Source organism: Myripristis murdjan, chromosome 17, assembly GCF_902150065.1.
Source record: "Myripristis murdjan chromosome 17, fMyrMur1.1, whole genome shotgun sequence".
Lineage (NCBI taxonomy): Eukaryota > Metazoa > Chordata > Actinopteri > Holocentriformes > Holocentridae > Myripristis > Myripristis murdjan.
Genome location: NC_043996.1, coordinates 11,316,350 through 11,329,392, shown reverse-complemented (window position 1 = coordinate 11,329,392; position 13,043 = coordinate 11,316,350). Strand labels below are relative to the sequence as shown.

General features: G+C 41.2%; 1 protein-coding gene across 2 annotated transcripts in view; it reads left to right on the top strand.

Annotated features, from left to right (window-relative positions):
- myripa (myosin VIIA and Rab interacting protein a) overlaps positions 1-13,017 on the top strand; it is a 31,803-nt gene extending 18,786 nt beyond the window's left edge. Inside the window, exons 11-17 of one of the 2 annotated variants that reach the window (XM_030075062.1) lie at positions 466-2,736; positions 3,381-3,437; positions 4,994-5,176; positions 10,060-10,221; positions 11,310-11,408; positions 11,529-11,589; positions 12,406-13,017. In XM_030075062.1, the coding sequence (XP_029930922.1) occupies positions 466-2,736; positions 3,381-3,437; positions 4,994-5,176; positions 10,060-10,221; positions 11,310-11,408; positions 11,529-11,589; positions 12,406-12,422 (2,850 nt within the window). In that variant the 3' untranslated portion in view covers positions 12,423-13,017. The remainder of the gene's footprint in view (positions 1-465; positions 2,737-3,380; positions 3,438-4,993; positions 5,177-10,059; positions 10,222-11,309; positions 11,409-11,528; positions 11,590-12,405) is intronic. The other variant, XM_030075063.1, reaches the window with a different exon arrangement.
- The last annotated feature ends 26 nt before the right edge of the window (positions 13,018-13,043 follow it).

Below are 13,043 nucleotides of genomic sequence, written 5' to 3'. Positions count from 1 at the left end.
TACTTAGAGGCAAACTGATAAATAAAATCAGTCAAACTGCTCCGTTTCCCCATAAGTGGTGATCACTCTGATTGCATTATGACCAAGTGCTGAATGACAGACAAAACAGTAGATATGATATTTAACCGTCTGTAACCAAAATAATTCACCAGTGCACAAGATCACTTTTCGTGCTTAAAAAAAATATTTAAATAAATAAAATCAATTATTTGTCATATTTGTTTGATGCAAAGTGCCAAGTCATATCTTTAAAAAAAATCTTTAAAGTTTTAATAAATAAATAAATAAATAAAAGCATTTTCCAAAGAATTTATCATGTAACAATATATAACAATTTAATACTTTTTTAAATTAAGGGAACTCAAAAGCATTGTATTTAGAAAGGTACAACATTTGTTAACTGTATTCATGTTTATTAACCTTATGTAACTGCACAATTTTGAACAGCATTCCTTGAATTCACAGGATAACAGTTTGCCTGACAACCAATCCCAGCATGCCTCTGATGAAGCGAACCCGGACACTTTGAGCTCTGGGGCTGCAACCCCTGAGCCCTCTGACCTGGAGGGTGACGCCACTGCAGGCGAAGCCAATCAAAGAGGCCAGGAACTCCCATTCAAACTACAAGAGCAAGCGAATGAAGTTAGCATCTCCCGTCCCTCCACTAGAGAAGATGAACTTGATGGATGGAGAGACGGTGAGGAACAGAGGGATGAAAGGAGAGAAGGAGGCAGGGAAAGAGACCAGGAAGAAGAGGAAATGTTATGGATGGTGGACAGAGGAAGAACAGAGGATGAGAAAGAGGAGGAAGAGAGGACCAATGAGTTGAGAGAGGGCAGTGAGCGGATTAAAAATCAACTGTATAGGCTTGTTTCCCAGTCCTCACTCACTTACCTCTCCTCCACCGATGACGAGCTAGACGGAATGGGCCAGAGTGAGGAAGACAGGGAGACAGATGTGGTGGAGGAGACCAAGGAGCAGAAGGAGAAAAGGATGGAGGCACTTACCTTTACACTTTGTGAGCTGGAAAAACAAGTGGGAGCTAACCAGTTCTCATCCACAGAGGATGAGCTTGACAGAGCTGGCCTCCGTGATGGAGAGCAGGACACAGGAGAGGATGGACAGAAAGAGGAGCTGGCTGCAAAACTGTGCAGATTAGCAAGCCAAGTCAGTGCCACCCAGTTTTCATCCACAGATGATGAGTTGGATAGCACAGGCAGAGGTGAAGAGGAGGAGGAGGAGGAGGATGAAGGGACCTTGTGGAAAATGGAGGCTGAAAACGCAGTCCAGGTGGCTCCGCTGCGCGACTTGGTCAGTCTGGTCAGCGCATCTCAGTTCTCCTCCACTGAAGATGAGCTGGACAGAGTAGGAGAGGACGAGCTAGAGAGGAATAAAGAGGTGAGCAAAGGAGACGCTGTCCTCGACAGTGAGAGTGCCGAGGACAGAGAGCAGCCACAGCTTATGACGACTGAGAAGGGAGAAGACGTGGAAACAAATGATAAGGGGAGAGGAAGTGATTCAGATATGAACATGTTTTATTTTGAGGTCGGCTCAGAAGGAGATAAGGTGACAGATGCAAGCAATGTTGAAAAAGACATAAAGAATAAAGAGAGCAGTGAAGGCACAGCAACAGCTCAGAATGTGTCGGACACAGAGAAAGTGGAGTGTGTCCAACAAGGTAAAACAGAGGCAGAGGAATCAGAGAAGAAAGATTACGTGGAAGAGGAGCTAATAGAAGATAAGTATGAGGATGAAAGGCTCGCAGAAGAGGTAGGAGAGGTAGAAGTTTCAACATTTTTGTCTGATGGAGGGAAAGAAGCAGTGGAAACACAAGGGTTAAAAATAGAGGTGGAAGCAGAAAGAATGAAGGAAAGGATTGAGGAAAGGATAACGACAGGCTCAGGTGAGGCAGGAGTCCCACAAGAGAATATATTACCGTGTAAACGAGAGGCGGAGCGGTCGGAGGAGACAGATGGAGAAGAGAAACAGGCGGAGGAAAAGATGAGAGGATTCAGAGAGGGAATCGGGAGATGGGACACTGCCAAAAGTGATGAAGAGGATGTGGAATTTGACCGAATAATTAGCAGCATGTTGATGATGTCTGTGGAGGAGATTCAGGTAGACTCATCAGCTGACACAGCAAAGGATAGATTTGGGGAATTAGGGACAAATGGGAGAGCCAAGATAGGGGGAGAAACTGCAAACCGAGAAAAGACAGACGTACAAAGCACACAAGCATCAAAGGAGACAGAGGAGCTTGGAAGTCGAGGGGATAAAATGAAGCCAGAGTTTGTTGCGTTCGAGGGGGAGAGAGACGATTTGGAAAGACCTGGTGAAAATGTGATTGAGCAGAATGAAAGAGAGGTGTGCAGACAGCAAGAGGCAATGAACAGAAATGCGCAACAGGAGACAGAAAAAGAAGATCAGGAAAGACCGGCGCAACAGGACTTGGAGGAGGAATGTGGACTAGCTTTGGCGATCAGTGAGAAGCCGGAGGAGACGGATGAAGCCAAATGGACGCACGAAAGAATGGATGTGGATCAGGAGGAACAAGAGGAGACAAGTGAGAGGATGGCTGTAAAAGAACAAATGATGAAGAGGCAGGGAGACAGTGCTGAAGAGAGTGAACAGCGAGAATGTGAAAGGAAAGAAACCAAAGACGGAAATGCAGGAGACGAGGAGCAGAGCGCCCCCTCTGATCAGGAGGACATCCTGTCACCTGAGGAGATTCAGAATGTAAGGACTGCATCTCCGTACAAAGACTGTAGTCTTTTCTGAAGGCAGTGATACACCACAAGCAGTTTTTGGGCAACATATATGAGCAACTATCTCAGTAATAGTAACAAATTGAGGCACACAGTTAAAAGTGCATTCAAATATTCAGTGGATAAATATTCAGTGCATGTGTGTGGTGAACTTAGTTTTTTTTTTTCACCAAAGTTTTTGCACATGACATTTTACTTAAATTAATAATAATAATAATGTTAGGTCTAATAACTGACCTATAAGAGCTACATGCAAAGACATTCTGATGCTTCTCATCTTTGCACAGCCTTTACAGAACGACGGCCAGCGCCCTAAGCAACTTTTTGTGCCGAATTGTTGGTGTGTGTTTAAATTAAAAACAAATGACTTTACAGATACATTATCTCAAAAATTAACTCAACTCGAACAGCAAGGTGTAGACCGTGATAAAGGTGAGCCACATGTATCCCAGCAATAGGCACACTGCCCATTAAAGTTGCCAAAAAACAGTAACACTGCCTTTATACTCTGTGCTGGCTACTAATCAGTAATGATTAACACCCTGCTTGATGCGTTCCTGTTGTCTTTCTGTCTCTACTGTTTTCTTCTCTTCTGTTCTTTTTTCTGTACACTAGGATAGGGACATGGAGCTAAACGAAACAATACAGTTTATATCTGCTCTGCTACTGCAGGTGAGAATCAACATTTCTCTTTCTGCTGTGGGACGGCAGGAAGCCAAGAGCAATGATTTTCAATAACGATACAACTGCATTTCCAGTCATACTTATCTTTTCACCGATTTTTTCCTCTAGTATCCTTTTCATCTGATCTGATCTCATCTATTCTGATTTCATTGCTGTATTTTTCCATATCATCATAGATGTGTTTTACGATTAGAGAGAGACATTGGTTTTTCAATATATCAAGCTGACAGTGGTGCTCTGTTACATACTGGATATTCACAAAGGCAGAAGTGATTAATTACATTTGCTCATGTTACTGTATTTAAGCAACTTTTTTATGTAATTGTACTTAAGTTGCTTAAGATTTTGTCAAGGTTCTGTGCTTCAGAAGCATAGATTTTGTTGGCTCATTATTTGCAAAAGAAACTGCACAGGTGCAAATTGGCAAACTGGAACCATTTGTCTGTAGGCAAAGAAATTTTACAATTAAAAGAATCTCGCTGTAAATCTGTCCTCTCATCTTTATAAAATTGCATGGAGCAAAAAAAAAAAAAAAAAAAAAATCACCAGCAACACTGAGTACGTTTACATGCACACCATATTCCGGTTCGGCTCAATATTCCGGTTAAGGTAACTGCGCCGCGGCAACTGGAATATTCCGTTTACATGTTACTTGGCATGCCCCCGTGTTTCAGCGTATTCCACTCTCTGACGTAATGCAACACTCAGCCGCGGGGGGCAGCAGTACGAGTATAGGCGTCTGGTCTGCCGGGAAAACAGACGAAGAAGTCTCTTCCTCGGCTTCTTCTTCTTTTTTTTCTTCTTCTGTCGCTATTTCTATGTTTTCTCCCATCGATATACTCCGTGATATTTAAGTCTTTCATTAGCTGAAGGTGGACTGCAGTCTCCTGGCTCTTGCTGCTGTTCGCCCTGCCGTTTTCCCCGCTTGCAGGTAACCATAGCAACAAAGACGCCACAGGATTCCTTGTGAGTCGAGCATGCGCAGTCGTGACTGAATATTCCGGTTCGGGGAGTTTTCCGACTAAGGTGTTTACATGCCCCAATATTCCGGTTGGAACAGGAATATGCCAGGGGGCTTATTCGGAATTCTCTCCAACCGGAATATGACCTTAATCGGGTTCGGTGCGTGTTTACATGACACGTGCGCAACCGGAATATTGCGAATATTCCGGTTAATACAGGAATAAGGTGTGCATGTAAACGTGCTCACTGTGATCTTTTCTAAAATGTAATAGAATAATAATTTACTCTGAGTACATTTTAAATTACATACTTTGTACTCCTTCACTAGTAAAACATCAGTCAAGTTTTACTATGTCTGGGAATCAGTGGGGAGTTTTAGTATCTAAATGTTGTTTCAGAGGCTTTCCTGCCCTGACAAGAATTCAATTATGAGGGTAACACTGAATCCTTGTATTTAACATGGTCAAATTGAAAATGTCAGTACAATGTATTAGTTATCTGGAACTCCAGTGGAAACAGCAGCTTTGAAAAAATGTTTAATTTATAATGGACTTAATATATAATTGGCAATTGCATTATAGCGGTACTCAGCGGTGTCCCTGCGCAGCATCACCACCGAGGTGCTGAAGGTGCTGAATGCCACAGAGGAGCTGCTGCAGGGGGCAGAGGGAGGAGACGGTGCCCACCGGCCCTGTGCACCCTCACTGCCCCCCAACACCAACCCCAAGAAGCTGGACCAACAGTTCTCCAGACTGGAGGAAAATGTAAGTTCAACTTCATTTCAGTGCGATCAATATCATGTAGCCAGGTGGCATTCATATCACTTCCAACCACATACTGGTAATCAGAAAGCTCTAATAATATGGCAGTCAGTGAGTCATAAAATTGCTGAACAAAACAGTTTGGGGCATAAACACATTAAAGCAATTTTGATGCCATTGAGGACTATCTTGCAGAAGGTGATTCTGCCATCATCACTTCCCCCTGTACCTAAAATAGTATAGTTTACATTTCGCTTTGCAGCTATGAGGACTCCTTTGCTCTTTTTGGTATAGCAGGAGGAAGCAATAACATGATAGTGTTTGTTTTGAAATCTATGTACATCAGCTCTAAGAAGATGTGTCTCTTGAATAAAAGCAAAATGAATATCCCTCCTATGGAGAAGGTCCAGTGTGCTTATATGTTTCTGCGGAGAATTAAGGCCCCGTGAATTCCATGATAGAACCATTATATCATTCATAAGCCTTTAATATAAAGCATAGCATATATTGTACAAAAGAAGGCACAGGATAATTTGGCAATTGAAAGACATGTGTGACCTGGACCAGCATTTGACGTTACGAAAATTGATCGCACAGGGGGTGCAGAAAGCAGGAATCAAAAACTGGCATCCAGTGCATTACAAAAACTAGCCAATGACTATGGAATGGTAGACACCTGGCGTATAATGAATCCTTCAGCTAGAGAATTTTCCTTTTATTCCGGTCGGCACAAGACTTTTTCGAGAATTGATTACCTTTTTGTTTCTAAGACATTCTTTGCTAGCATCCGTAGCGCTGATATGATTCCAATTTCATTGTCTGATCATAGGGTTGTCGTCTGCTCACTTATACTAAGATCTAGTCAACCCAAAGCCCCTCGTTGGAGGTTTAATACCTCCCTTCTCCAGAATGATTCCTTTAGAAAAGAGCTTGAGGTGGAATTAACTGAATTCATCAAGACTAATGCTCCGTCAGTGGATGATCCACGAGTGCTATGGGATGCAGTTAAGGGGTGTATTAGAAACAAAACTATATCTTTTGCATCAAATTTGAACCAAATTAGGAAGCGGCGAATTGAATCCTTGGAAACTGAAATTACAGCGCTAGAACATAGCTTGATAAATAACCTCACTACTGAAAAGTTGGAGAGACGACGGACTTTATTGGACGAACTCAATGGCCTGTTAAGACACAGAGCAGAATTCATTATTCATCGCACCAGGCAAAATTATTACTTGAACAGTGCTCGACCTAGCCACCTCCTTGCCCTTAAGTTAAGAACCAATGACCATTTAGCAAATATCTCAGCTATTAGGACCAAAGAGGGTCACCTGACCACTGATTTGGTACAGATTAATAACACATTTCAGGCTTTCTACGAGGAGCTTTATAAATCTGAGGTGGCTCATAATGAGAAACTGTGTAGTGAGTTTTTAAAACCACTGCATCTACCTAGATTATCCACAGATGCTGCAGAGTCTCTGGATGCACCTATTACTTTAGAAGAGCTAAGGAAGGCCATCAGCTCAATGAATAGAGGGAGATCCCCGGGCCTGGATGGGTTACCTCCAGAACTATTTCTATCTTTTTGGCCTCAGCTAGGTCCTCTACTACTGAATATGATAAACTACTAAATTAGTATAGGCTCGTTCTCCACCAATTCAAATATTGCTATTATTTCACTTCTGTTAAAAAAGGATAAGCCCCCAATGGACTGCTCATCCTACAGGCCTCTGAGTCTCTTGAATTGTGAAGTTAAACTATATGCCAAGGTTTTGGCAACCCGTTTAGAGCATTATATGCCCCAACTGGTCCATTATGATCAAACTGGCTTCATTAAATCTAGATTAGCTTCTGATAATGTCCGTCGCTTACTTCATGTTATAGATTCAGTTTCAAAGTCCAACGATTGCAGTGCCATTCTATCACTAGATGCAGAGAAGGCATTTGATCGGCTGGAGTGGTGTTACCTTTGGTCAGTACTTCAGCATATGGGTTTTAGTGAATCCTTCATTTCCATGATTAAATTGTTGTATGCTAATCCTTCTGCGGTGGTGATCACAGGAAACACCTGCTGCTCTCGATTTCCAATCTCTCGATCCTCTCGCCAGGGTTGCCCTCTATCCCCACTTCTTTTTGCTCTTTCACTGGAGCCTGTTGCTCAGGCAATTCGTCAGTCAGAGGTAGTAGAGCCCATTATCATACACAACACCCCACATCACATCTCCCTATATGCAGATGACATTCTGATCTATCTTAAAAATTCTTCTAGAGCTCTCACACATCTTTTTAAAATCTTCGAGGCCTTTAGTAATATCTCAGGCTACAGAATTAACTGGTCAAAGTCAGCATTATTGACATTAGGTACGGGCGAACTTGGTAGGCAGGGTTAATCTTCCACTGTATTCTCTTCTTCTTCTTTAAATATTCCAGTAGTACATAATCTCAAATACATAGGGATCTATATCCATCAGTCCCTTGATACAACTATTAACAACAACTACAATAAAGCTTTAAACAACATAAATAACGATCTAAAGAGATGGTGCTCACAACCTACCTCCTTCCAGTCCAGACTCTCAGTAATTAAAATGAATGTTTTGCCTCATATCAGCTTTGTTAGTTCAATGCTACCTTTACCCCCGCCCGCTGGTTACTGGAAGAAGTTGCACAAGGCAATTAGCTTTTATTTGTGGAACAATAAAAAACCCAGAATACGAATATCTACCTTACAGAGGCATAAATCATCTGGAGGAGTTAATCTGCCCAAATTTGAGTGGTACTCTTGGTGTTTTGTTCTACGTCCACTTACAACCTGGTTTGATCAAGAGGTCTGTGTGTCTTGGCGCCCCATTGAGGAACAACTGACTCTTCCATATAAGCTACCAAATTTAATATATTCCAACATACCGAGTCAGGTAGTGAAGCGAGAGTTTGGGCCAATTATATCTCATCTCTTTTCCATCTGGCATAAAGTTCAACAATTTGCGACAATTAACAGCAAATTCTTCTATTCAGCCAATCACCAATTTTTCAAAACTTCTCTCTGCTAATTGATAAGAAACCAATACATTTTCCGCAATGGGGTGACAGAGGTGTTAATACACTCAAAGACATTTTTGATGCACAAGGTCTCCTTGAATTCCAGGACCTACAAAGATCTTATAACCTCCCAGGCACGACTTTCTTTTTTTATCTGCAGCTGCGTACCGCAATGCGTGCTCAGGGTGTTCCTTGGGGTGTAGATCTGGGAAATCATCCCCTTGACAAGATATTGAGCACCAAGGGAAAAAACAGTGGTATTGTATCTGGCCTCTACAAATTTATAACTGAGTCTTCTTATAAACCCTTGCCACTCGACAGACTCTGGAAGGCAGATGTCGGTAGTTCTTTGTATCTTAATTGGCACATAATTTGGTCCAATGTGTCACTGTCTTCTAGAAACCCAAACCATCAAATGATTCATTATAAATTTATACACAGGTACTACTTAACCCTGCGAAAACTACAACAAATGAAATTCAGAGACAATTCATACTGCGACTTTCGCCCAGACAATGCCATTGGTACCTTTATTCATATGGTTTGGCAGTGCCCAGAGGTATATAGATTTTGGTATATTATTTCATCCACTTTGTCTGATGTTTTGGAGTGTACCATTCCCCACTCACAGCGTGTGTTGCTACTTAATGACACTTCCTCTCTGGAGCTTTCTATCAATGATAGACGCCTTTTATTGGCTGGTCTTACCGCGGCAAAGAAGCTGGTCTCTTGTCGCTGGAAACCACCTCACACGCTGTCAGTAAGGGAGTGGCTCTACTCCTACAGGGATATTGGGCAACTGGAACTTTTTACAGCCCAATTACATCAAGTCAAGCCACAAAATATTACTTATTGGTTGTCACTATTAGAAAAACTTAATACTCTGATATGATTTTAGTGCTGTTCTTCTATTCCGGCAGTGTGATATGTATTTGCATTCTCAGTGTCTCTAAACATCGGACAGTGGATACATATTTGATATGTACCCTTATGAATGTTTATTTCAGTATATATATCACACATCCACACCGTGTTAGGTCCAGCTGTCTCTGACGATATCATGGGTGATGGAGGAATTATTTTTTATTGTTTTCTGTTATCTCCATGGATATCATTATGGATGACAGAGGAGTTCTTCCTCTTACTCTCTCTGAACCAATGTCCATTTTGTTGATAATACATATGCAGTGACATGGAAATCGGGCTAGCTGGGGGTGGGGGGTTTGAGAGGAATGGTGGGATAGTAAGTTTACAAGTTAGTCTCAATCTAGCTCGCTCAGTCCAAATAGTGTATAATGTATATAATTATTGCTGTGTACATAACTACCATTATATGTCTTAACAGCCAACAACTCAAGAACATCCCCACGGTGGTCTCCTTTGTTTTGTTTTGTTTTGTGTTACCTGTTTTTTTTTTTTTTTTTTTTTTTTTTTTTTTTTTTTTTCTGTTTTATTGTGTGCACTGCCTTGCACCCCCTTTTTTTTTCCCGGGTTAGGGATGGGGATGGAGTAGGTTGAGGGGAGGGGGGGACTGCAACAGGGGACACATACCAAGGGTAACTTATCTTATCCGCCATGTACTGTAACATCTACTGCCCCCTGTGGAAAATCTCTTAATAAAAAATTGGTCAAAAAAATTTCAGTTCATTTCAGTTCACAAAATTTGTTCAAAAAACTTTTTAGTCAATTAACTGTCATTCCAATGCAAAGTGATACACAATAAATGCAACGATAGAATAAAAGAGCATTGTATTATAAGTTTAATTTGAGCCAGGGAATAACATTCATGTGTAATAAATCAATGCTAGAAGTGAAGTTAAACTCTTCATCTGGATTTGCTCCAGGTGTATGTGGCAGCCGGCACCGTGTACAGCCTGGAGGTGGAGCTGGGTGACCTGGAGGAGTGTGCCAGGGGCATCAGCGGCACCACGTCTGACAGCGAGCTCTCCTTCCTGGAAGAGCAGGTGGCATCAGCAGCTGCCAAGGTGCAACAGTCTGAGCTACAGGTGGGTTTGGACGGGACAGGCACTCATCTTTTGAAATGAAAGAGGAATATGAGCTGGCCAGCTGTTTTTTTGTGGACCTACATAACTACAAACTTACAAACCTATACATTTTCTACAGTGTGATAAATAAAGTAAGCCCAGAAATAGTGTGGTGTTTAAAATTACTCTTGCACCACATGAACCCCTGTTGGCCAAATATCTGAAGCCATGGTGTGGTGCTACCTTATAGTTATTTTCCCCATACAGTGAAATCCGGGGCTAAACTTTCTATTCCAGCATTTATAATATTATACTGGCTGCCCTGATGATGACATTGTAATTTAGTTAAAGAGGTGGAAAAAGCAGAAAAAAACTAAAATTTGATGTAATAGATATCAAGATCCATGTTGACTCTATGTTGTGGCGTGTAAAATATTACACTGCATGTCTGCTTATTTTCAGCTGCGTCCTGTTTTCCCAGTTTTTGCTATCATGAAGATCGATTGAGTCCACAAGTTTATTATTCACTTTACTGAAAAGCTCTACATGTGTGTTTTATTTGAAAGGCTATTCCTGCTGCACTACAAGTCTTATTTTTTTAACAAAACTTGGAGGGATGATGCATCTTTTTGGTTCAAGCCATGCCTGCATCATCACTGTGTTCCAGTACGGATGGGACAATATATGATTTTGTCACGGATTGCAATACAAAACACTCACAAAAAGTTGATCATGGTGAACTTCCATTATCGGGATAATCGTAAACTGGGATAGTCATGAATATCCTCATATGAGTGGGTTGAAAAAGCTGTTTAGCTCGCTCATGTACAGTCCTATATTGTTGCAGTGTTTATAAGAGTCTGAATCGGTCTGTTTGAGTTTCACTAAAAAGATGTGTGTCCTATCTGTGAAGCAACAAACTATTTATTTCTTAACAAATATGTAGGGTAAAGCAATTCAAGTATCTTTAGTGCTGTTTTTAGAGTTTCAGGCATATTTTGATGATTATTGGGGTGATAATTATTTTGGCCCGGATAAACGTGACATTAAATTTTCATAATGCCCCATGCCTATGTTCCGCTAGTTTGACTGTGTCCTTGGTGTTATAGATATCTGACATCTCGGCCAGGATTGCTGCGTTGAGGAGTGCAGGCCTCAATGTGGACCCGCAGTCACGCTTCACTAAGGCCAGGACCATACCAGTTATGGTACGAGACCAGTCTTTCGTGATCATACATCTTAGGCCAACAGTGTATAACAGTCATAAAATCTATTTCATGTTGGAAATAAATAAAGAACCCATGCTTTCCATGTGCCCCTTGTTGCAGCCTATCACCCTAGACTCATCAAGACAACTGAGAAGGCGATTACCTGCACCACCAATGAAAGGTAAACTTCCTGACCTATTATTTCACTTTGATGCCACTTTACCTGAGTCTGTGCAGACCCCGGTCAAATATTTGTAAGCTGTAGTTTATTCTGACCAGGGCTCCTCCTAGTATTGCCTGAGAGAACACAGGGAATACAAAAAAACAAACTATCAAACCCGTTATTTTTTCCATTAATGTTATATTTTATTTACTTCTGTCATCTACAGATATCATTTCATCATTCTCTCCTTTTGTCTTGACAGTAACTGTTGCTCATCCATCAGTTTTTTTTCAGTCACTCTCATGTTATTTTGCAGTTGTAAGCAGGGACTCAGTTCTGGCTGTATCTGAAAGTCTGAATTAAGAAATTAGCAACATTTTCGTCTCCAAGCTGGTGCTGTGAGCTCAATTTTTGTTGCTGAGATTTAAAAAATTGGAAATTCTCAATTCCCATGAATGCAGCATTAGCCACAGCAGAATGAGTGGATATATTCAAGGCAGCATGTGATCAGAAACACTCAATCATCAAAAGTAAAACCTGTTAGAAAGCACCATAAACTACTATAAATCAAAGGGCTTTAGACCCTCCTCTTGATACTTATGGTTCTGAGCAGCTTAGCTGAGCCAAGATGGGTTTGGTTTAGCACAAAACAATACAGAGTGTGTGATTTAGTGTACTTTTCTGTGGCTGACCGCTAATTGACGCTGATGAAATGTTCAAAGTAAACCACACCAATCTAAGTGCCCTGTGAGAGGCTTGAGCCTTTATATTACACAATCACTGTGTGTCTGAATGAAAAAAAAATAATGCACACTTAATTCCATTATGTCTCAGATGACAAAGACGCTTAAGTCAAGGTGCAAGAGATAACCTGACAAGGACCTGTGCAGTAGCTTCGACCACAGCAGTGCCTTGACCCTGCGACTCAGCAGCCTCCACGCCCCGCCACCTGATCCGCTTGGATGGACGCTGTTTGCCTTAACTTCACCGCACGCTCAGCACACCTCAAAGAATACGGGACACCGCCATGTGAATTTTCTGTCTTGGTGCCGTCACTGTTGGTGGACAAAAACCTTGATTCTTCACGTCAACTCTTCAGATAGAATAACAGCTTTATTTCCACATTAATGATAACACATTTAAAATAAAAATCTCTTAGGTTTTGAAGGGCTTGATGGCCTATTTCCACCTCACAGTGCACAGGACCAGGTAAACCCTCAGCTCACATAAAAAAACAGGTAAATCACTACAACTTGAGTTGTAAACAAGACTGTTTTAGATTTCCTAACAGTGACATAGAAGTGGTGAAAAGAGTATATGTGTTAACATAATTTAATAAATGTGTTAAAATAGAACACTTTTGTATAGTGTTTATCTAACTATTGAGTAAAATAGCTTGTTAGTTGACCATTTAACTTGGCAGTGAATAAAGCCATATAAACACTGTGTGATGACTGGGACAATGGTGTTAT